The sequence below is a fragment of the Myodes glareolus genome, chromosome 5, assembly GCF_982192425.1.
Source record: "Myodes glareolus chromosome 5, mMyoGla1.1, whole genome shotgun sequence".
Taxonomy (NCBI): domain Eukaryota; kingdom Metazoa; phylum Chordata; class Mammalia; order Rodentia; family Cricetidae; genus Myodes; species Myodes glareolus.
Window position 1 is genome coordinate 26,076,598 of NC_142030.1, and position 25,952 is coordinate 26,102,549.

A 25,952-nucleotide genomic window follows, 5' to 3' on the forward strand; every position below is an offset into this window, starting at 1 on the left:
TGGGACCTCCTGAAACTGAAAAGCTTCTGTAAAGCAAAGGACACCATCAACAAGACAAAACGACAGCCTACAGAATGGGAAAAGATCTTCACTAGCCCCACATCAGACAGAAGTCTGATCTCCAAAATAAACAAAGAACGCAAGAAATTGGTCACCAAAAGAACACACAATCCAATAAAAAAAACAAAATGGAGTACAGACCTAAACAGAGAACTCTCAACAGAGGAATCTAAAATGGCTGAAAGACACTTAAGGAAATGTTCAACATCCTTAGTCATCAAAGAAATGCAAATCAACACAACTCTGAGATTCCATCTTAGGCCTGCAGGGCCAAGATCAAAAACACTGATGACAACTTATGCTGGAGAGGCTATGGGGAAAAGAAAACACTTTTGCATTGCTGGTGGGAATGCAAGCTGGTACAACACCTTTGGAAGTCAGTGTAGTGATTTCTCAGAAAATTGGCAAACAACCCTCCTCAAGACCCAGTAATACCACTTTTGGGTATATATCCGAAGGACGCTCAATCGTGCCACAAGGACATGTGCTCAACCATGTTCACAGCAGCTTTGTTTGTCATAGTCAGAACCTGGAAACAACCTAAATGCCCCTCGATCGAAGAATGGATAAAAAAAAAAATGTGGTACATTTACACAATGGAGTACTACACAGCAGAAAAAATAACGACAACTTGAATTTTGCAGAAAAATGGATGGAGCTAAAAAACATTGAGTGAGGTAACCCAGATACAGAAAGACAATTATCACATATACTCACTCATAGGTGGCTTTTAAACATAAAGCAAAGAAAGCCAGCCTACAAACCACAATCCCAGAGAACTTAGACAACAATGCGGACACTAAGAGAGACTTAACACGGATATAATCTACATGGGAAGTAGAGAAAGACAAGATCTCCTGAGTAAATTGGGATCATAGGGACCTTGGGGGAGGGTTTAAGGGGAGTGGAGAGGCAGGGAGGGGAGCAGAGAAAAATGTAGAGCTCAATAAAAATCAATTAAAAATAAAAGAAAAAAGTTCAAGTGCTCATGATGGTCTCTGAAAACCTTACATAATTTGCATATTATCCTTTGCTCCTATCTACACCTTATACAGGGTTCACTCTGCTAGCAGCAAATTGCTGGTTTAAGTGTGGTGTACTTATCTCTCAAGCCTTTACATTGGCTATTAATTCTGCTTGGAATGTTTTCTCTGATATTCACAATTCTTACTATTTCCTTATGTTAGCTCAACTGCCAGATGTTTATTGAAATTTATACAGACCATTCTCTCTGTTCTGACCCCCTTCCTGGCTCCAATTTCAACAGTATGTATCAGGATCTAACATACAACTTTACTTATCCAAGATGCTTTTTATCTATTTTCCTATTTGAACAAATCTCTACTGAAGCAAAATTATCTTTCATTTTTTGAGTGTTTGTTTTGAGACAAGATCTAGTCTGGAACCCTTGCTCTTCCTGCCCTAGCCTTCCAATTGCTGGGATTGCACACATGTGTATACTATTCTGCTTGTCACAGAAGTAGGAGCAGGGAAAATGTGGTGTGAGGAAGTTGGAAAAACTGTCAGGGGAGGGACTTTTGTCTGTGCTTTGAGTGTGGAACACTAAGTCTCAACTCTCAGTCCCAACCGCATCTTCCCTAATTCACCTTCCCACACGAGGGCGCACCAAGCCATGGGATTTGATGAAGACACAGTCGCCAACCTTCAGCCACATATCGTTGTAATGAAGCTGCTCAAAGTAGTGGCAACCTGGTTCACCATTGGACATCTCCACAGGAACATCTTCTTTTTCCTGTGAAAAGGAACTGGTTAAAAAATGGCAGAAAAAGCAAGGAGCAGACAGAGACTCCAAATTAACTTAAACAACTACAAGTAATGTTTTTGTGAAGGTGAGAAACCAGACATTAGGTTGTGGAAATCAAACTCTTATTAACTACTGTATTCATTTCTAACTTAAAACTTCCATAAAGTGTTAAACTTTTATATCACCCTTCCCATTGGATGGGATATCCATTCATTCGTTCATTCATTCACTTGTTCATTCATTCATTTATTCGTTTCTTTGAGAAAATGAATCTTTATCTGTGTAACAGCCCTGGTGTGCACCAGCACTGCCCAGAGGGGGTTGAATTTTTGAGAAAAATACTGGAAAGAACTTATTATCCATCATTCATTTAGAAGTAGACAAATTCACACATCATTAGAGTATGAACAACAAATTCCAACCAGGTGGTGGCGCATGCCTTTAATCCCAGCACTCAGGGGGCAGAGGCAGGCAGATCTCTGAGTTGAGGTCAGCCTGGTCTATAGAGTGAGTTCCAGGACAGCCAGAGCCACAAAAAGAAACCCTATTTTGACAAAAACAAACAAACAAAAGGAACAAATTTTATACAATCTTCTTTACCGCATTTAATTTTAAAGGATTTCCCCCTCCCTTTGTGTAACAGGGATGAAACCCAGGACTCTGTATGTGCTGAGGAAGCACTGATATCTCAAACCATTTATTTACTTATTTTTAAAACAGGGTCTTATTAAATTGAATCTGAACTCTTTCTATAGTTCAAGCAGGTCCTAAGCTTTCCTTTCTCTTGCTTCAACCTTCCAAAACCCTGGAATTATAAGCATGTGCCACCAGGACCAGCTTCTTTTTAATAATATCTTTATAAATTAAGTTTATTCAATATCTTCTAACAACGTAGCTCATTTTATTGCCCACTTGGAAAGTAATACTCCTTTCTGATCCCTGCAGGATTCAGAAATATAACAAGTTGGCCTTTAAGTTGCCTTTGTGATACACCCAACGATTCTGCCTATCGTTTCTATTCTAATTTCCGATTAAATCTCTGGTGAAGCACCCAGAGAATGTCATTCATTAACACAACAGAAATGATACAAGGACTGGTTTCTTACATGGCAGAAGCACATAGCAAACTCATCTCCAGACTAAGTAGGAAAGTGGAGTAGCAGAGCAGATAAACTCCAGGAGCCGTGGCAGTGATGGGGCTGAGGTCCCTCTGGAATATTTACCTGATGCCTACTCCTCTCCAAACCTGCTCTACATTACTGGGAGAGCAGATGACAACAGGCTGGGGACGGAGGAGGTACTGAAACTGAGGAGACCCATACTTCCCAAGAAAAGAGTCCAGTTAGAAGCCTTCCTTCTTGTCTGGACAATGCTTCTAACCCTCTGTTTCCATAAGGTATAATAACCCTCCACTGTAGCCTCTTCTTACCTACAACAGACAAGTAAAGCAGGGAGAGGAGAGCTAACCACTATCTTGGTATCTTCCCCTGACCTCTACTATACTCTTTCTTTCTTTTCTTTCTTCCCTCCCCCCCCAGCCCGAGACAGGGTTTCCCAGGAGCTATAGAGCCACTCCTGGAACTAGCTCTTGTAGACAAGACTGGCCTCGAATTCACAGAGATCTGCCTGCCTCTGCCTCCCAAATGCTGGGATTAAAGGTGTACACCACCACTGACTGGCTTCCTGATTTCTTATGTTTAATTTCTTCATGTATAAAATGAATGACAGTGTGCCCCTCAAATGGGATTGTTTGAAAGCATAAGTGATACGAAAATGCTAGTTAAATAAAAAAACACAAACTAGTAATCTAATGAAATATAAAAAATCCTTTGAGTCAGGCAGTAGTGGTGCATGCCTTTAATTCAATACTCGGGAGGCAGAGGCAGGCACATTTCTGTGAGTTTGAGGCCAGTCTGGTCTATGACAGAGTGACTTTCAGGACAGTCAAGATTGTTAGAGAAACCCTGTCTCAAAAAACCAAAATAAGTAAATAATCACAAAACAACAAAAACCCCTTTATTTTGGATAATCTCTTCATTTCTAAGTGGAACATTTTCTTCCTTGATCATTTTGATCATGTTTTTTTAAAAACAGATTTATTTCACTTATAAAACTACCATTTCTTCAATTTTCTTATTGATATACATGAGACCAAGGTACAGTTTTCTGATGGTCTTTGCAGGGTATAGACTACAGTCTGCTCTGGCTTTTCACAATGAACTAAGAAGGGGTTTTGTTTCTACACTATCAAGTAGCTTAAATAGTTTTTTTTGGGGGGTGGGGGTGGGTGGGACAGAGTTTCTTTATGTAGACCAGGCAGGCCTCAAATTCAGAGATCACTCTGCCTCTGATGCTTGAGTGCTGGGATTAAAGGCGTGTGCTATCATGGCTGGGATTAAAGGCGTGTGATATCATGGCTGGGATTAAAGGCGTGTGATATCATGGCTGGGATTAAAGGCGTGTGATATCATGGCTGGGATTAAAGGCGTGTGCTATCATGGCTGGGATTAAAGGCGTGTGCTATCATGGCTGGGATTAAAGGCGTGTGATATCATGGCTGGGATTAAAGGCGTGTGATATCATGGCTGGGATCAAAGGCGTGTGATATCATGGCTGGGATTAAAGGCGTGTGATATCATGGCTGGGATTAAAGGCGTGTGATATCATGGCGGGCTTCAACAGCTTTTAATTATAGCAGTCCTACAAAGAGTTGAAAAGAATCTGCCTACGGATGCTTAATACTCAATACTCATTGGTCTGTTTGATTTAATTTTTTATGATTATGAGTATTTTGCCTGCATGTATGTCTGCACATCAGTGCATGCCTGGTGCCTGGAGAAGCTAGGTTCCCTGGAACAGGAGTGAGAACCAGCTGTGAGCTGTCATGAGGTCCTCTGATAGCTAGTGCTCTTAATGGCGAAACCACTTCTCCAGCCTCTAGCCCTAGCCCCTTGATTTACTTTTTTTTTTGAAACAGGGTTTCTCTGTAGCATTGGAACCTGTCTTGAAACTGCCTCCCAAATGCTGGAATTAAAAGCGTGCGCCACCACTGCCTGGTCCTTGATTTACTTTTATTTATTAATTCTTGGTTTTCTGAGATAAAGTTTCCAGGCTGACCTGGAACTCACTCTGTAGACCAGACTGGTCACAAACTCACAGAGATCCACCTGCCTTTATGTTGGCCCTTGACTTTCTTTTAAATACTACTTTTCATTAATTTTTTCCTTTCCCCCAGGTTTCTTCCTTTTTGTTTGACTAAGGTTATATATCCTCAATCTTTTTCTTTCTTTTCATTTTTTTTTGAGTCTGAATACAAATTTAATTTCTGGAATAAATATTTTAAGGTTAAAATTCATTTCTAGGCGGTTACTATCCACATACCTTTTCCAAGTTAAAATTGTCTTCTGCTCGACTGTCTTCTGAGTTGTCTGTATTCTTCTCATCATCTGCTTTATCTGCATTTGCAAATACAGAAGCCACTCGAACCACAGGCAAGGGCACATCCCGAGGGACAAACCTAACTGAGCTGATGGGCATTGTCCACAGTTTAATTTTCTTAAAAGATTTGGTTTTGGCAGAATATCTTGATTCACAGACAAAAACATCCTCATCTCGAAAGTTTTCTGGGCATAATTTAAAGTATTCCTGGATGAATTGGGAATAATAACACAAGTAGGTGAATATTCTGAAAATTAACCCCCAAAATAAGTTAACCAATCAACCTAACATTAAACTATTAAAACTTTCTGACAATAAAAGGTAAATGGGTAGATAACTGGGGGTATTTCCTTGGCTATATACCCTTTAATAATAAGTATGAATTTATTTATTTTGCTGACTGCCCTTTGGAAATACATTACTTTCCATATAGTGAAAAATGTTCTTAAAGCTTTAGACAGGTCTTGTGCATATGACAGACAGCTGCACATTTATTACCTAAGAACAAAACTGATAGGTGGTAACGATTACCTTTCAGAAAACACCGTCTTTAGAAAACAGCCCAGCAACATAAAAACATGAATATATTTGTATGCAGATACACAGTACACAGGAAATGGTCTCTCACAATTATATTCATGCTAATTTCTTATATATAGATGTAGGTGAAAGATGTTTGAAACAGAGTTTCTAATTTTCTATTTTTCTGGAGGGGGTTTTTGAGACATGGTTTCTCTGTGTAGCCCTGTCTGTCCTGGAAAAAGCTCTGTAGACCAGGCTGGCCTTGAACTCAGAGATCTGCCTGCCTCTGCCTCCCAAGTGCTGGGCTTAAGGGCCTGTGTCACCATGGCACAGCCTGAGTTTCTAATTTATTTTTTTAAAAATACAGAGTTTTATATTTTAAATTGTATTTCCAGATAATGATATCACCAGAATGAATGAGTTTCTTACCTTGACAAACATGACTACACATTTGCCTAGAATTTTACTAACAGGAACTTTATTGTAATAGTCACTCTTAAAAACTTCTTTTTCCAGAAATTTTCGTGTAGCCAAATGGAATGTTTCATTTGGCCGATAAAACCAACAGCCATACAGCCATTTTTCACCTCAAAAACAGAGAAAGAAAAGAATTATTAACAGAAACTTCATAAGCTTTGCAGAATTAGAAAACATTTTACCAAGCCATTATGCCAAGGTTTAAACAATGGTTTTAGATGAAAATTTCTTGATAGAATTATTTTAGAGGAAATAATATTTTAAAACAGAGAAGCACTAAGAGACCTAGAAAACAGCACTTAGCCCTTCAGATGTATGCAACAGAGAGGAGGAGCTCAGAAGAGCTGCTGGGCCGATACACACTGGAGCGCTGTGTTTCAGCAAAGAAGCGGGCAAAGGGACGGACCTAAGCAAAAAGGTGATGGAATTCAAAAGCTGACTGGTGGCTTAAAGAACTGAACTGCCTATATCACATTTGAACATGCTGTTAGCTTCATTCTACTGTCTCAGAGGCAACTTTCTATTATTTTAGTTTTCTGTTTTTAGACAGGTCTCACTGTAACCCAGGATGGTCTCAACCTCCTGAGCGTTGGGATGGCAGGTATGTGCCACCAAAACAGCTTAAAGGCGATTTTCTGTTTTTGTGAGTTTTTTTTGTTTGTTTTTTGACAACAAATTATAACCTCAGTTATATGTTTGCTTACAATGTTTTTCTTTATTAATAAGCTTTCTTGATGTGTGACATCCATTGGAAAAAGTCTGCTAGCTAAAAACATGAGTCTTTTGCTCATCCTACAGGATGAGCATCATAGAGGAATCTCTGCCATCCTACAGAGTTTAGCTCCAAGTGTTACTGAGTAAACAACTCTTCCCTACACATTAAGAAGTTAATTTCTGATTCTGCTGTGGAACTGCCCAACAGTCTTAGATCCCATGTTTGTATACAATACGGTGCTTAATTATATTTATTGGTACAGTGAACAGTATATTGATATAACTACTGTTGAAAAGCTTAAATAAATGAGTTAAAATTTTTCTTCCGGAGGATAAAAAAAGCAGAGTTATATATTTCATCAATCTGCCTTTTAAATTTTTTTATATTAAAAAACATATATGTATAAGTGTTTTGCCTGCTTGTATGTATGTGTTCCATGTGTAGTCTCGGTACCTGCAAAAGTCAGAAGAGAACATCGGTTCTCCTGAACTAGAGTTAGGGATGGTTCTAAGTCATGATGTAGGTATTGGGAACTCAACTCAGGTCCTCTGCAAAAGCAACAAGTGCTCTTAGCCACTAAGCCCTATTTCTAGTACTTGCCCTTCAATTCAAATCAAACTTACCAGCTGAATCCTCCCACAGTCTCTCAATACAGACTATATGTGGCTGTAGATTGGCCTCTGCAGGTTCAACATAGACATAATCTCCAACATGATACATGCTATTCTTAAAGCTACAGTCCTGGCTGTATGTACGATGTAAGCCTGAGAGGCCTGCAGTACCTGAGGAGTCTTCACTTTTTTCAGCTTCTTGGATTAAAAAAAAAAAAAAAGATACTCATTAAGATCATGGGTCAGACAAACATTCAAAGAACATATCACACTAATACATTGAACTCTTTCTCTTCCCTCTCCCCTCCCTTTTCTGAGACAGGGTCTCTCTAGCCTCAAACCTGGGGTCCTCTTGCATTAGCTGCGGGGACTGTAGGGATGAGCCACCACAGTTGGCTCTACTTCATTCTTTGTGTGGCACTCACAGAGAGGACTCAGGAAACGCAGCAACATCAGTACATTCTCAAAGGTCTTTACCTCAAACTGCAATTTGATTTCTGAGATGAGGGTTTCACTAAGCTGTCTAGTTCTTGAATTCATAGGCTCAAGTCCTGCTCTGGCCTCCCAAGTAACTGGAACTATATGTGTTTACCATTATAACTATCCTCAAAATGGACTTTCTGAATGAAAACCAACTGAAAATGATATAAGTTTTGCTCTATAAATAGTTTTTTTTTAAAATATTTATTTATTTATTATGTATACAGTATTCTGTCTGCATGTGTGCCTGCAGGCCAGAAGAGGGCACCAGATCTCATTACAGATGGTTGTGAGCCACCATGCGGTTGCTGGGAATTGAACTCAGGACCTTCAGAAGAGCAGGCAATGCTCTTAACCTCTGAGCCATCTCTCCAGCCCTATAAATAGTTTTTTATAGAACAAAAATAATCACCTTAATAATAAACACTTGTATATTAATTTTTAAGAATTCAGAAAGGCATTACAGAATAAATCACATAATCTTACAGAAAATATGATATACCTTTTTCATACTGATGTTTCTGAAATTATTTCTTCTAAGTTATTACACGGTTACATTAAATTTAGTGGCATTTTAGAAATAAATATGTATGGCACACAATGGTAAACTACGTTGTGCATGTATGTATATAAAATACTAAAAACATTTCCTCAGACAAAATACTTTTAAACAAGATTTTGATTTTGTTAGGCAAGATCTCTCTCTTTCTTCCCCTCCCCTCCTTTGTGAACCAGGTGCTGTGGGAGTTCCTTCTACTCCTTCAGCCAATAGCCTTTGAGATATCAGCCCACTATGGTGTGGCATCTTTTGCCCTCTGCTGTCTCTCTTGCTTAGGACTCTGCTTCTGGCTACCAAATGCTTTTCCTGGTCGTGCAGGAGGCTGCTGTCTAGGACGGTGACCTGTAAGTTTTTCCCTTTAAATAAATAACTCTTTAATTAATCATAATTCCAAACTGGTGTGAGATTGATTGTTTTGTGACTTAACCCCTTTATCTGGCGTCCAACGTGGGGCAACCCCCCCCATCCCCTGGCTTGGCTGCCTGTCGCCCAATATCATGATACTGATAGTGCTACTACAAGACCTGTTTTGGGTACCAGCTGCATGAGACAGTTCCAACTTGGTTAGCTGAAACAGTGCACATCTTTTACAACATTCTGGCCAGATTTCCACAAAATACTCAGAGACTACTTGCAATTTTACCAGACACTGATCTTGAAACTTAACCATCATTTTACTTTCACAGGATCCCCTAGAAAGAACATCACCCCCATGACAGCTGAAAGTAATTCTAGAGGACGACCTCCCTTCTCCCAGCAAAGTTTGTCCTCAGGCTTAGGGACATCATTTAGGGGTAGATTATAGTTGGTATACGGCTGAGGGTCGGGGGAGGAATTTTATAAGCTCAGGGATCTTTTTGAAAAAAAAAAAGAGGGAAAATTGGATGATTGGATAATAGATTGGTATTTGAGTTATTGTTTATAGAAAATTACATTGGCATAGATTCTTGCATATGGATACAAAGTTAAATTATATTGAATATTGTATGTATGCATGCTTCTACCTCTGTTTAAGACATTTTTTACGTATTGATATATATATTTACCATATTGCAGTGTACATTTCTACCTCTGATTAAGATACTTATATATTGTTTATGTATTGATATATATATTTACCATATTGCAATGTATATTTGTACATTGTTTACATTTTGAGGTCATTGTTCTCATTTATTGCACAATTGTTTATTGTCTTAGTCTTTAAGTTAGCTAGGTATTAAGAACTATAGATTAATAGTCATCTATGTTTGTCATATTTATAGTTAGACTAATCGGGTTTTTTTAGATACATAGAGATTATATTCTGTATAAATAGATAATCTTCAACCTCTTCAAAGAGCTGTAGAAAATGGCATTTAATCTAACTTAGAGTTCTGTGGTAATGAGACACAATCACTCCTGGCAACATCGATCTATTCCCAAGAGATTGTTGAGCACCAAAGACACTCCACTTGGAGCTTGTCTTCTTCTTGGCAAAACTGGCCTCTGGGCAAGCAACTGCCCATACCTCAACTACTGGCAAAATACATAGTATCCAGAAATAGATAAGCAGAACTGTCAAATCTTGCCAAGACAGGGTAAGACCGTTTTGAAAAATTTCTTGCCTTTAAAAATAATCTGTCAGTTATTCTAGGCCTTAGCCAAAGTTGGTTGCTTCAATGCTGCAAATAGGACTTTGGATGATTGCCCAGGTAGCCAGTTGTCTCTGTGATTTGTTGCATGTTTTGGAAGTTGTCTGATTGCACTTCCTAATTACTCAGGTAACATTATTTCCCTTCTCGGATCTTCGATGGGGTTGAAGACTAAATAAATGTAGTTACTTTTCTCTCATGACTTGCCAAGTTATTTCTTATACAAGACTTAAGCTAGTTACAATAGGATATTTGTTCTTATTGTATATAATTTTGTAGCAGGTTTAGAACTCTTACTTAAACAAAAGGGGGAGGGGTGCTCCGGGAGCTCCTTCTGCTCCTTCAGCCAATAGCCTTTGAGATACCAGTCCACTAGGGCGTGGTATCTTTCGTTTTAAAAAGCAGCAGCAGCCCTCTGCTCTCTCTTGCTTCGGACTCTGCTTCTGGCTACCAGATACTTTTCCTGGTTGTGCAGGAAACTGCTGTCTAGGACGGTGATCTGTAAGTTTTTCCCCTTTAAATAAATAACCCTTTTATTAATCATAATTCCAAACTGGTGTGGGATTGTTTTGTGACTTACCCCTTTAACCAGTGACTGAACCCAGGGCTTTATGCACATTACTTATGAATGCTGGCAATTACTTTACTTTTATTTAAAAAAATGTTTTAATAGTTCCAATACAAGCTATCTGAGAACACTAGAGATTATTACTTGTTTAAAGGAAAATGCCCTTGGTATTATTCAAGTAAAGCACTCTTTGAAATAGCAGTCTCAATTTTTTGTTGATCTCTCCCCTCACTCTAATAATTTTTTTTTTGGAGATAGGGTTTCTTTTTAATTTAAGACCCACCTGCCTCTGCCTACCAAGTGCTGGGATTAAAGTCGTGTGCCACCATCGTCCAGCTTCTGTGAGTCTTTTATCAAGATTATACAATATAGATATAATATTAATATAAGATGGAACCTGGAGCCTCTGAGAGATAGTTTCTTCCCCCAAAAAGTTCCAAGCAACACTTCCTGCTTACTTAGGTAGTATTATATCCCTCTGGGGTCTTTGATGGAGTTGAAGAATACATAGTTATAGTTTTCCTTAGTTATGATAAAAAATAAAGTAGATATAATATTGTAACTGTAATTCTTCCTTGATACCTGTTTTGTTATATGTAATTTTACTATGTTAAAGTTAACATAGTAAACTTTCCTTTTTATTTAAACAGAAAAGGGGAAAGGGAAGTCCTTCTGTATTGTGTTGCTTTTATTGGTTAATGAATAAAGAAGCTGCTTTTGGCCAATGGCTTAACAAAACATAGCCAGGCTGGAAAAGAGATATATAGGGAGAGAAGGCCGAGTCAGGAGACACCATGCAGCTCTGCAGGAGACAGACGCTGGGGACAGGACTTTATCCGGTAAGACACAGCCACATGGTGATACACAGATTAATGGAGATGTGCTAGTTTAGGATGTGAGATCCAGCCAATAAGAAGCTAGAGTTAATAGGCCAAGCAGTGATTTAATTAATACAGTTTCTGTGTGGTTATTTCAAGTCTGGGTGTCAGGGAACAAACAAGCAGCCTCCTACAACAAAAGGAGATTGTATATGAGCATGGATTTGTGTGTATAACCTGATTCCAGGAGACCTGGTTAGCCTTGTCTAAAGCTTTATGTTTCTTGCCTTAAATTCTGACTCTGGCTTTTCAAGCCCAGGAGACTTCCAACTGGAGCACAAACTATTCATTCAACCTCTATCATTTGCCCCAAGAAATCAAAGAAGGCTTAACACTCCACTAGGTTAAAAACATTTATTGGTGTTTATTTTATTCTGAATCTGTTTAAAAGCATATTTTTTATTTAACCTTTGGCAGCGATAAAGATCAAGCCATGGTTGTATTAGGCTAGTACTCTACTACTGATCCTTAAAAGTAATCCCATTTTGGAGTAAGCTTTGGGTCAAAGCATATAGTCCACCCTCTGGATCTCTATCATGTAGTATAAATAGTCAATGAAGTCTTGAGACAGGCACTATTCTTCCTGGGGAGGATACCTTCTGCTACCAGGTCATTTAGTACATAGAGCTTACATACGAATTCTGTGGGCTTTTCTTGCATGTTCTCCTCCACGATCTCCACTTTTCTCTTACAGAAGGAACCACCTTACTAGGGTTCATGGCCAATGCCATCTCCACCAGATTCTGCTACATCAATTTGGCATGGTCCCAGACATAAAAAACTAAAAGCATTTAACTTGTGATGATGCCTCCCATGAGCACTTAGTTCAGGTGCTGCCTTTTGACACTAAAACCAAACTTCTAAAGTATCAATAACTTCTTTGACAAGTTTTAAGATCAATACAAAGAAATAAAATGTGCATACTTTGACTAAAATTGCATTAAATGCATATTCTAATTTAAAACAGTAACAAAAATATAGCTGAGAGAGACACAGCTCATTTAAAGACTATAAAACTTCCACCTGAGTCTTGCCTGTGGCTGTTGGCATTGTTTTTAGCACCTCACCAGCGGCTCTCCCAATGTTTCTCACTCTCAGAAACTTGTGCTAACAAATTCTTTCCACATCTCTAACTAAAGATAGTTTTCCATAAATTAAAATGTTGCCAACAAGCATTTTAAACTTAAATACATATTCCAAATTAATCTCCAAAAGTCTACACCAACTTGAATCTCTTCCTGTGAATCTAAGAGCTTTGCTAAGTTTTTGAGAATTTTATACAAATAGAATCAAAAAACTGTACTAATAGTAGTGTACAAAATGAAAACAAAAGACTGACTGGCCCTACACCTTTATAGATAAGAAGTGAGCCCACCAATCACTCAGGTACAAATACCCCAAGGAAAAATTCTGAAGCAGAGCACTGTGCCACAGAGGACTCCTCTCAGTGAGTCCAATGGCTTCTGTCTAGATGGATTTAAAAATTAATGAAATATTTCATTCTTCACTTTTAACTGGAGTATCTGTAACTATTATCCTATGCATGTATGTGCAGAGGACATTTTTTGTCAACATGTCCAGAGTTAGAAAGGAATTGTTTGGATGAAGAATCAAACCAGAGCCTCAATCACACACCCAGATGATTAGATGATGAGAAGGGACTTCTGAGCCAAGGGTATTTAGTTGAGATACTGACACCAATTAGAAGGGATCTTGTAAAAACGCATGAAAGTAATTGAGGAGTATATCAGTGAGGAGCAAAGACTGAAAAAAAAATTGTGACAATGACAAAAAGAAAAAAACCAAAACCCAAAAAACACCCTACACTACTTACAACAGACTGTCAGCACAAAAATGGACATTTAGTGCCATATAATCGTGACCACTGTTTCTACACCTTTTTTTATCCCAAATAAAACACTACAACAATTAAACAGTAACTTATCATTCCTCCTTCTTGTTCCTGGTAACCTTGAAATGCTAGACATTTCAAGCAGGTTCAAGCAAACACTATTTGCCCTTTTATATCTGACATATTTCATGCAGTACATTTCAAAATTTATCATGTGCATTTAATTTTTTATGACTAAATAATATTCCATGAAACGGATATATTCTAATTTCCTTATTCACACATCATATGCTTGGGGTATTTCTTGCCCTCTGACCATTATAAATTATAGTATTTGTTCCTGTTTGATATGTCAAGTTGTTTCAGTGTGTATTCTGTATCTATTGATTTTTGATAATTTCTTTTTTCTAGTCATTACTAAAGAAGAAATATTGAGAATATAACTATTGAGCTCTTTCATTTCAACTGTTTACATTCGAATGCTCTAAATACATAATTTAGATTATGTATGTTTATGTATGTGAGTTCAGAAAAGGGCTTTAGATCCTCTGGAGCTGAAACAGTAAGCAGGTGGTGGTGAACTGCTGAAATGGATGCTGGGAACTAAACTACACTTCTCTAGAAGGGCTGGATGTGCTTTTAGCTGCAGAGCCACCTATATAGCTCATAAACTTCATTTTAAAGGTAATTTGTATAAATACAAATTTGGTTTTTTTTCCCCTGAATTTTTTTTTTATCATTTCATGGCTTTCTATCCTCTACTATTTAGTATAAAAAGTTAGCCATTAATCATGCTGCTGTTTTCTTATATCTGATGTTTTTGTTTTGAAATCCAGATTTTTCTTCTAGCAGTTTATGATGTATCTAAATGAATCCCTTTGTGTTTATCTTACTTGGGGTTTCTGTGCCTGTACGTTAATGCTTTTCATCAATTTTTTGAAGTTTTCACCTGGTGTGGGACAATTGTCCGTATTCTGTCAATTATATTTTAAGTAAACGCTGATTGGTCATTAGCCAGGCAAGAAGCATAGGTGGGACAACCGGACAGGAAGTAGAGGTGGGCCAATGAGAACAGGAGAATTCTGGGAAGAGGAAATCTTGGTGTGCAGTCCTGACCCCCGACACAGAAGAAGCAAGATGCGACTCCCTTGCTGAATAAGGTACCGAGCCATGTGGCTAACATAGACAAGAATAATGGGTTCATATAAGTTATAAGAGTTAATAGTGGGCCAATCAGTTTATAACTAACGTAGACCTCTGTGTGATTTCTTTGGGACTTAACAACTGTGGGAACCAGGCAGGACAGAAACCCAGACAACATTCACCCATTATGTTTTCAGTTTCTTTTTTCCCTTCTCACTTCTTTCCATTAGTGTTACCATAATAGATACCTGGAGACCCGATACTAGGGGATGCTCCCTTTTCTGAAAAAAATCAGGAGTCAGTCAATGACTTGAGTGATAATTACATTCAAACACCTCTACTCCATAAGGATCTGCCCTCAGTTGATTAATCTGCAGATGCACTCAAGGTTACTGTCAATTTTCACTGAAGTTTTGCTTTCACCAGGTTCTTGTATCTTCCTCACACATGTACATTTTTGGGCCAGCAAGCCTAAAGCTTTACTCAATTCATTTCACATCAACTGCTTTCGGCTGGAAAAGATATAGACCCTATTATCTGTACCACTTTGAATGACTGCATTCCCTCTAGCAGCGGCAAATGATGTTTTTGGAGTTACCTCAATGTTGACATTCTCACTAATTGGCATATTCTCATCCTGCCCCCTCAAATATTTCAAGTCTATTAATTTTTTCTGACCTTGAGGGAAAATATCTAAGAAGGTCTGATGCTACAGAGTAATACACTTTTGAAGAGTCCTATTTCTAGATTTCAATGAGAACTGAAATGTTACCCAAAATGATCAATTTTGCCAAGTGTGTTGATACATGTCTATAACCCCAGCATTGGGGGCACAGGCAAGGAGGATCACTTTAAGACTAGCACCAGTCTAGGTTACATAGTGAGATTTTGCCTCATTCTCTCTTACCCTCATCACGCCATAAAAGACTCTCTATTTGCAATGACAAATTCTCATTATCAAGATATTTGCAAATTTGGCAAATGATTCAGAGTACCACTTTTAGGTTGATATGATTAAAATAAACCTATGAATGCGGTTCAACTGAAATCTCATCTACTTGCCTGTTTCTCACGGTGTTTAAGAAGAAAAGCTATACTGTTGAAAGATATGGCATCAACTGATGCACAGGTTGTAGAGAATGCACTGGAGCCCAAGACAAGCCTCTCGATTATGTGGCATTAGATTCCCACACTTGTCACTTAACTGTCTGTTCCTGGAATATTAGCTGTGTCAGAAGTAACTTACTCAGTATGATAACCAAATAAATAACGACAACATTTCTATCTGATCGCATCTTATTTGAAATAGTCAACAGTCTAAATCTTCAATCACACAAACTTCCAAAGCTAACTGTGCCACCCACTAAAACTGACTTTTAATATTTCTTCATATTTAATAAGAGAAAAGGGACCAACCTCTTTTTTCTTCTTCTCGTTTCAGTTTATCTTCCTCTATTTCTTTAGGTAATTTTTCTTTTTTTTCTTTTTCCACATCATTATGCAAATGTTTTGTGGTATAGCTGAGTGCCGGAGAAAGAAGGATCTCTCCATTTTTGCAGAGTTCATCACGAATTCTAATAAAAAATTGTTGAAGCTCTACTGCATCCTCATAAATCTCAGAATCTGTCCTATAATGAAATTAAGAATATCCATTGACACATGAACTGCTTCTTCCATAGCACTCCAATTGCACGCTAAATCCTAGCATATATGCTTCACTATGTTCACTGATATAAGAATGATATTTTGGCTCAGTTAGAAGAGTGTCTCCATTAAGTCTGTTAAAACAGAGTATCTGAGCCATGCATATCTGTGATCCAGCACTTGGGAAGTGGAGGCAGGAGAATCAAGAGTTCAAAGTCACCCTCATTTACATAGGGAATTTGAGACCAGTTTGAGCTATAAGAGACCCTATCTTAATAACAACAACAAGAAACACAAAGAATAAATGAAAAATTGAGTATTTTTACAGATACTCACTGCTGAGTATCTGAGTTCTGACTTGGTTTCCTTTTTCTCAAGGCACACCTCCTTTCTCACTCATGCCAAAGGAAAGGACTCATATTTTTCTCAGATATACAACACATGGCAGAAGGAGCTGGCAGAATTAAGAACTGCACTACTGCCCCTGACCAAGTTCAACCAACCCTTAACTTGCATCAATTTTTTTTTAAAGGAGGAGTTTCTCTGTGTTGTCCTAGCTGTCCTGGAACTTGCTCTATAGACCAGGATAGCCTCGAACTTAGAAATCCACCTGCTTCTACCTCCCAAGGATTAAAAGTGTGCACCACCATCATCTGCACCAAGACTGAATCTATTTCCTAAACTGCAGACTCACATTTATAGAAGGTAATAACAAGTATAGGTCTAATAGTTAATTTAAATTTTAATTTCTCAATAGTAACTGATTTGGGAGAAATTGGCAGATACAAATACTGCAAGAAGGAAAAAAATTATGTGCTATACACAGAATTTTTCTCAGCTTCTTTCCTCATTATTAGGAAACTATAAAAATAAGCTTTATTGGGACATTAGTCTCATTTTATTACCCATGCTGGCCTGGAACTGTGTAGGGAGTCTAGGCTAACTCTGAACTTGTATGATCCTCCTGCTTCCATCTTCTAAGATTACAGGGACAAATCACCAGGTGTGCTGGCAATGTATTATTAACAGGGAAGTAGACATTCTGGTTAGGGGAGAATGACAGGCAAAGCAGGGCCAATCAGCTGTCTTCTGATACTTGACACTAGAGCATCAGACATCAGAGATACTTTGGGTGTCTACGCTGTCAACAAAGAGAACTAGCAAAGAAGTAACACTGCCATAACAGAATAACCTAAGGATATTCTTGAGAGGTTCTAGAAACATGTTCTGAAGATCCGGAGATGCTAATACTTTTAGGAAAGCAATAAAAATAAAATTCACTAAGGGAAGAAGCCCTTAAGATACCATTTTTGAAGTTGTTCTTGAATTTCATAAAAGCTTACATTTTAGTGGAAAATTGTAAGAGAAAAACAAACATGTGATAAATTCATATTACATCGAGAGGGTAAATTTATACTTTCATCAGGATACCTGATGCAATTAAATTTTGTATAAACCACTAAACACATGAGATAGCCTTTAATTTTGTTCATTCAAAAAGTATTGAGAATTTATTTATTGGGCTGGAGAGATGGCTCAGCGGTTAAGAGCACTGCCTGCTCTTCCAAAGGTCCTGAGTTCAATTCCCAGCAACCACATGGTGACTCACAACAATCTGTAATAAGGTCTGGTGCCCTCTTCTGGCCTGCAGGCATACATGCAGACAGAATATTGTATACATAATAAATAAATAAATAAATAATTAAAAAATTTATTTATTAATCTTTGCTTTGGTTGTTCTCAAAAGACTTCTGGCTGGGCAGTGGTGGCCCATGCCTTTAATTCCAGCACTTGGGAGGCAGAGGCAGGTGAATCTCTGAGTTCATGGTCAGTCTGGTCTACAGAGTGAGTTCCAGGACAAGCTCCAAAAAGCTAAAGAGAAACCCTGTCTCAAAAAAAACAAAACTACAAAACAAAGATTGCTGCAATATAATTATAATTTTCCAAAACATTCTGTTGGGGAAAAAAAGTAAACAGTGAAATTCTGTTAAGAGTGCAGTAAAATAAAAAACTGGGGAAGGTGGTATATAACTTTAATCCCAGCATTCAAGAGGCACGGTCAGGTAGGTCTCTGAACTCCAGGGTAGCCATGGCTATACAATGAGACTGTGTTTCAAAAAACAAAAACAAAACAAAACAAAACAGAAAAAACAACAAGAATTTGTTAACCCAAGAAAGCAGTTATTCACTGTGCAAGAACAAAAATTCAAAAATTCAAGAGGGAAAACAATCAACTCTAATTTCCTTCAGCTGTTAAGTAATCTTTTTAGGTAAGTCAGACATTCTGTAAAACGAAATCATTAAGACTACAAAGAAGTTCTAAGGGCTTCCTTGCACTTGTCTTTCTACCTGCAAGGGAACCAGAGCACTTTTTAGGAATATTGCCACCACACTGGTCAACTGTCACAACTCAGTATCATGCTGTTCCTGAATGCTCTGCCAACAAACCAGGACCACCAATGTCAGATTCCAGCTCTTATTCACTGCTCAAGCACCTTCTACTACAGTTACGAAGAGCACTAGTGGATAGGGTAAGTGGTGATGAAGTAAAAATATTCTAGAAATCCACATGTGTATTTCATATGAATTTATTTATTTATTAATAATACCTATACATCTAGAATGCCTATCATTAATGTGAACATAGTAGATAAAAGTGTGGTGTATAATTCACTGAACAGATATATTTTAAGCTATTCTTTTTTCTGTTTTACTTTGGTTTTGTGAGACATGCTCTCATCTTACAGCTCAGACTGGCCTAAAACTCAGAACCCTTCCACTTCGGCTCCCATGTGCTGGGATTACAGGTATAAACCACTACATCTGGCTTATCTATTCTTTTTAAGAATTTATTATTTTTTTCTTTTTTTCTATGCGTGTGTAGCTGTATGGGTATGTACGTGTTCATTTGTATGTATGTGTTTGTAGGTGTGCATTCATGTGCGTAGAGATCAGAGGTCAAGGTCAGGTGTCTTTATTACTTTCTACCTTCTCTTTTTGGGGGACAGGGTCTTGTACTTGGAACTCATTGACTGGTTAGGAAGCTCCAAGGATCTTTCTGTTGTCTAACTTCAGCTATCTTCACTCCCAAACATTGCATACAGGTTTGTTCCAGAATGCTCAGATTTTTTTTTATGTGGGGCCTGGTGATCTGAACTCAGGTCCTCAGGCTTGCATAGCAAGAACATCACCCAATAAGCATCTTCCAGACCCTTTTCATTAATTCTTATCAATACCACAAGAAGTCCCAATACTATCTTTATTTACAAAAATGAAAAGGCTTCTGTTACGTTTTTAAACAATTTTAAATTCTACGTGTATGGGTCTCTTCCCTACCTATATATCTTCACCCCACTTGCATGCCTGGTACCTATGGAGGCCAGAAGAGGGAGTGAGATCCAATGGAACCGGAGCTACTGTGCAGCACCATCCGCTGGGAAACACCTGTATCTTCTAGAAGAGCACCCAGTCCCCTTAACTGCTGAGCTATGTCTCCAGTTCTCTGCCCTGCTTCACGACAGAGCTCTGGGCATGAGATAAACTCTGCAGATTACTGTCCCATATAAATGTGTCTTGGGCTGTATCTTCCAGATCTCAAGAGCAAAACCTTATCATGTCAACAACAGGAGAGTGAAAAAATATTTTCTAGAAATACAAATCACACACAAATTCTCCATGATCTAAGAGACACATGCTGTTTAGATGACTCACTGAACTCAAGCCACGAAGGGGCCACAGGGAGTGTCTTTAGATTCAAGGACGCCTTAAGCAGAAAAAACAAAACAAAATAAAAAATGGACATCTAAATTTCATGAAAGCACCGCTACATCCCATGCACCTAGCACATGCTTGGTAACCAGCAGTCACCCAACAAAAACTACTTGAATGAAAAACTCCTATAGAATTTGACTGCAAGATGTGCCCACTTTCAGCTTTATTTCTACCCTAGGATCTCACCACAGGGAACTGTTTCCTAAACATGTGAATTAACGGCCTAATCAGCTTAACTCCACCTCCAATACTGGAACACAGCATCTTCACACCCAAAACCTCTACCTTTCCTCAAAACATTAACTACAGTTGGATCATCAGCCACTCTATTGTCCTCCAACTCTTCCAGGACACTTTGGGCCCAATAGGTGGAAGATCTTTAGTAGATAAAATTTGTTCTTGTAAAACATTTACAGTTCTACACTAAGCTCTTAAATTGATAAACACAAGAAAACCCAAAGAATCAACTAACCTGGGAGGTACAGGCTCACCAAGACTGAACCAATAACCAGGTAGCCTGCATGGGATTGATCTAGGCCCTTTGCATATATGTAACAGTTGTATAGCTTGATCTTCTTGTGGGACCCCTAACAGTAGGAGCAGCAACTGTCTTTGACACTTTTATAGACTTCTGGGACCCTATTTCTCATACTGGGTTGCCTTGTCCAGTCTTAATAAACGGGAAGTGTTTATTCTTACAGCAACTTGATATGCCATGTTTGGTTGATAAGCATGGGAGGCTGGCCCTTTCCTGAACAGAAATGGAGTGGATTGGGAGTGGGGGGGTTGAGACACAATGGGGAAGAACTGAAAAGAGAGGAAGGAGGGGAAATTGTGGCCCAATGGAAAATAAATGAATTTTTAAAAATTGATAAATAATATTAAAAGCAAAAAGGCCTTCTTAGTACTTGAAATAGAGGTTTAGGGGTATAGTGAAATAGCTCAAGGTTAGGAGAACTAACTGCTCTTCCAAAGGACCCAGGTTCAAGTTCCAGCACATATATGGTGGCTAAAAACCATCTGCAACTCCAGTCCCAGAGGAACGAACACCTTCTTTTGGCCTCACTAGGCACTGTACATGTGTGGTGCACAGACATACATGCAGGCAGAACATGTATCTTTACATATAAAATAAAAAATACATTTTAAAAAAATGGCTGGATTCAGACCAGTCTAACCTCAGAAAATAACTCAAAGCTCTTTAATTCACTTAAAGCATTCTTGGACTAATTCTTAGACATTCAAAGAAAAATCCTACTTTTAATTTCTATTACAAACTGTAGTACTTAGCCTTTAAAAGGCATGTTCTGTGAATGGCTGTATTTTAGGTTTCTGCATTGCACAAGAGCTTCAGTTTTGTCTTCCTTTCACTGGTACTCATTCTGACACTTTATAGAATGCCCCCAACATTGTAAAGCAGAAAAAAAGTAGTTTTCCTACCGAGAACTCAGGATACCAGGCTACTCACTAAACAACATACCTAAGGTGAAAAAGTGCATCAAAGCAGAATTCCTTTATCTGTTTTGCATGAACCATATATTGTCATCATAAAGAAATGGCTTTGAAAACATACCGGTTCATCCTTCTTGCCCTTTCCAATACTTCAAACATATGCTCCTGAAATAAATCAAGTCGCCGATAGCGATTACTCTCAACATTCTTCCTAATAATGTCAAAGGTAAGGGGAGGTTTGTTGGGAAAGTTTGGATCCACGGCAGGAATTTCTGCTAAGGAGTCACTGTAACATCTTCCTTCATCATCCTGATGACTCATGACTGACACAAAAAGATTATGGATAAGCTCTTGAATCAGCAAGGTCACATTTGGGACATGAGAATCCTCATCTCCCTCCAGGTCTCTCCGAGTTTCAAGGAGGACTTTATGTAGGACAAGGGCATCTTTGTAGATCAAAGACTCTGGCTCATTGTAGGTACAGGCATTATTAAACATCATGACAAAGTCCTCTACCATAGAATCTATATCTTGGTACTTGTTTGCCATCATGTGACTTCGGATTTTTTCCATGTCCATAGGCTTTTTAATGGTCAGATAGTAGTCAGGTAGCTCTGATCTAGAGGGAAGTCTTAGAAATATAGCACTGAGGCGGCGACCTCTCTTATCTGTGTAGTTCTTTACAGCTTCATATACTTCATTTAGTTTCTGCTGCATTGGAGTCATGTACTTTGATTTCTTCGGAGAAACACCACTTTTTCTACCTGAAGAGAGAGATGTAATATAATGTTAAGCAGATAAAATGGTGTAAGCATAAATTTTTACACAGCTGGTAGTACAACCATAAGAAAGGGGCCATCCCAAATGATTTGTAAAAACACAGAAATCAGTCTATCTTCAGTGAGATAGATCTTATAGACAAAAATAGATCTGAAAAAAACCTACTCTTTTCAATAATATATATGTATATACACTTTTTTCAGACTAAGTCTCACTATATAACTCAGTTGCTGAACTCTCCACTCTTCTGCCTCAGTCCCTAAGGGCTGGGATTAAAGGTGTATGAATAACACATAAGCTAGTAATGAGAGAGGATTCTTCTGACAACATCAGAAGTTCAATCTCCATTGTTCTTGAGCTACAGTAAAATAAAACATAAAGTAAGACAGGCACAGAGTTGCAGATGTGCTTAGCCCATGGTAGTCTGGAATGACAAGATACCACTCAGAGGCGCTCTACCAGTGACCCACTTACTACAACTCTTGTTTACTTAAAGCACAGTCAGAGTGAGCATGTGGAGAAGAAGGATACGAGTACCAGAAAATAAAAACATAGTCATCGTTTAATTAAAGAAATGTCAAGAAACCAGCAATCTCTGTTTGGCAGGCTGAACTGAAGAGCCAAACATGAAGTAGACTTACTCAGCTTAAGTCTGGGAGAAGCCATGTCATCATCATCAGGTAGTGGTCCCAGCTCTTTCCTTTTGTCTTTGAGTAACTTCTCCAGGATATGAGCATCATTGTATACCTACATTCCAAAAATACACTTAAGATTATTTCCTAAAATACATTATAATTAAAGAAGTATTTATCTCTCTGAAGGTGGTGATAAATTAATTAATTTTCAGCACTCAGGAAGCTGAAAATTGTAAGTTTGAGGCTGGCATCAATTACAGTGCAAAAACACCAACTAAACAAATAAAAAAATGATGAATATGTATGAGTGTTTAGAATACTGTTTAGGACAGCTGATGTTAAACATTTTGTTCTCTTCAGAACAATGACATTACCACCTCATGGTGATTCTAATGTATAGTAAGCCCAAGCATGGTGACCCTCACCTTTAATCCCAGCACTAGGGAGGCAGATCAGGCAGATCTCAGTGAGTTTGAGGACAGTCTGGTCTACAGAGTGAGTTCCAGGTCAGCTAAGGCTGTTATGGCAGGGAAACCTGGTCTTTAAAAAAAAAAAAAAAAAGGAAGGAAGGAAGGAAAAGAAATACGAGCTAGTATCTGAGATTCACTGTGATAGAAGTTATATAGACTTATTTTTATTTCATGTTTCTGGGTGCTGATCCTGCATGTGTTTGTGCCTGTTTCTGCAGAAGCCAGAAGAGGAAACTGCATTGATGAAACTGTAGTAACAGAGGATTGTGAGCTGTCACCTGGGTGCTAGGAATTGAATCAGTCATCTGGAAGAGTAAGTAGTCAGTGGTCTTAACCACTGAGTCATCTCTCTGAGTCTCAGTTTTGCAGGTTTTTACTGAAGTTCCAAAACACATTTATATGTGTTGTTTTCCTAAAACAAACAAAAAGCAAAAGCAAAAGCAGAAAAATCCGTTTTCCACTGGATCTCCAAGGCAGCAGACTCAACCTAGTGGAAATCCAAGACTGACCCATTGGTGGTAATATATAGCCAAGAACAAGGTTCCTTACTCAGCGGTCTCGGTCCACAGTTGTCTCCTATCTCCCCAGCAGAGGCTGCATTCCCTTGAATGCCCACAAGAGCAGAGTGGCAGAAGGAATGTAACTTTTCTCTCTCAAGGATGTATAGTAGCTGGGTATATTATATAAAGGCCTATTTCTTCAATCTACAAGTATCCTTAGTGTGTATACTTTACTTCAAATTAAGGGTAGAAAAAAGAAAATAGTTTGAAAACATTTTATTTTTGAGTATTTAAAATAGATTAAAAATAAGAAATAGAAAATATATTGAAGGAGGATCATACATTGGTTGTACTGAAAAAGAATTAAAAATCATGGGCTAAAGATAAAGCTAAGAGGCAGAGAATACATAAAAGTCCTGGCCTCAACTGATTCTTCCTCATTCCCCCCCAAAAGAAAAAGGGGTTAGACACTATTCAGCAGTAAGAGTGAATAATGCTCTTGTATGGGTTCAGTTCCCATCACCCATGTCACACAGCTCAGAACTATCTGCAACTCCAGCTCCAAGGGACTCAACATCCTCTTCTGATCTTAACATCAGGCACACATGTGAAATATATACAATACAGGCAAAATACTCCTACACATAAAACAAATACAAATCTTTAAAAAAATCCTTAAAATAAAAAAGTAATAAAAGATAAAAGTGTGCACTACCACCACCCAGCAAGTTATTTCTTTTATATCCCTTTAATATCTTACAAAACACCAGAGTAAGTGCTATTATTATTATTTCTAAATTATACACAAATACATAAATTAAACTAAGGTTTAAGCAGGAAAATTTCCTCATACAGAAACTGGTAAAACAGGATGAATTTAAAACATCCATCTCTTTATTAGCATCATCATCATTTTGGTTTTTTCAGAACAAGTCTTTCTTACATAGTTTGACTGGCCTAGATCTCACAAAGACCAAACTGATTTTAAATTCTTACATAGTTTGGCTGGCCTAGAACTCTGTTTCCCAGTATACACCAATAGACGTAGCTCTTTATTTTGCATGTTCGTATATGCAGGCCAGGATTGATGTTGGGTGCCTTTCTTGATCACTTTTCCACTATTTTTTTTTTTTATTTTTATTTTTTGAGATAGTGCCTTCTCAATGACCCTGGGACTCATTAATTTGGCTAAACTGACTGACAGTCCCAAGGATCCTCTGGCCTTACCTTCCAGCACTGGGATTACAGGTATGTACTACTATACCAAACTTTTTTACACTGGGTTCTGGGACCTGAACTTATTAGGTCCTCATGCATGCAGAGTAAGTACTTTACAGATTAAACCATCTCCCCAACACAAAGCAGGATAAAAATTTAGGTACCATTAAGTGCATAGAAAACCAAAGAAAGGGGGCTGAAGAGATGGCTCAGTGGTTAAGAGCACTGACTGCTCTTCCAGAGGTCCTAAGTTCAATTCCCAGCAACCACATGGCGACTCACAAGCACCTGTAATGAAATCTGGTGCCCTCTTCTGGTCTGCAAGGACAAATACACTGTATACTTAATAAATCTTAAAAAAAGAAAAAAAAAAGAAAAAAGAAAGGAAAAAAAGAAACCTAATAGAAAAAAAAAAAAGTCAAGAGCCATCTCTCTGGCTCAGCCTTGCCGCCAAGCCTGGTCATCATCAGACGCTAAATAAAACTGAGAGGAGAGAATTGATTAAAAAAAAAAAAAAGAAAGAAAAAAGAAAAAAAAAAAAACCAAAGGAAGGAACTATGTATCTTCTTCAGTCATGTCTGTCTTATCTCTCTGACTCCCAGCTAGACTGACTGGCCAGCAAGCTCTGAGGATCTTCCTGTCTCTTTCATAGTGCTGAGTTTATAGGCATGTACATATATAGGTTATAGCTTGCTGGCCAGTCAGTCTAGCTGGAAGTCAGTGAGAGAAGACAAAAAGTGACTAAGAAAGACTTTACCTCTTACCCTCCTTACACACACA

The 25,952-nt window shown here is 38.2% G+C and overlaps 1 protein-coding gene across 42 annotated transcripts in view; it reads right to left on the reverse strand.

Annotated features, from left to right (window-relative positions):
• Nucleotides 1-25,952, reverse strand: part of Pbrm1 (polybromo 1) — a 109,755-nt gene that overhangs the window by 37,072 nt on the left and 46,731 nt on the right. For 31 of the 42 annotated variants that reach the window (XM_085687736.2, XM_085687740.2, XM_048420924.3 and 28 more), the window contains 7 exons: nt 22,991-23,096; nt 21,691-22,333; nt 16,119-16,330; nt 7,601-7,786; nt 6,215-6,372; nt 5,207-5,470; nt 1,668-1,813 (listed from right to left, as the gene is read on the reverse strand). In XM_085687736.2, coding sequence (XP_085543862.1) covers nt 1,668-1,813; nt 5,207-5,470; nt 6,215-6,372; nt 7,601-7,786; nt 16,119-16,330; nt 21,691-22,333; nt 22,991-23,096 — 1,715 coding nt within the window. The remainder of the gene's footprint in view (nt 1-1,667; nt 1,814-5,206; nt 5,471-6,214; nt 6,373-7,600; nt 7,787-16,118; nt 16,331-21,690; nt 22,334-22,990; nt 23,097-25,952) is intronic. The other 11 variants (XM_048420938.3, XM_048420950.3, XM_048420951.3 and 8 more) reach the window with 1 other exon arrangement.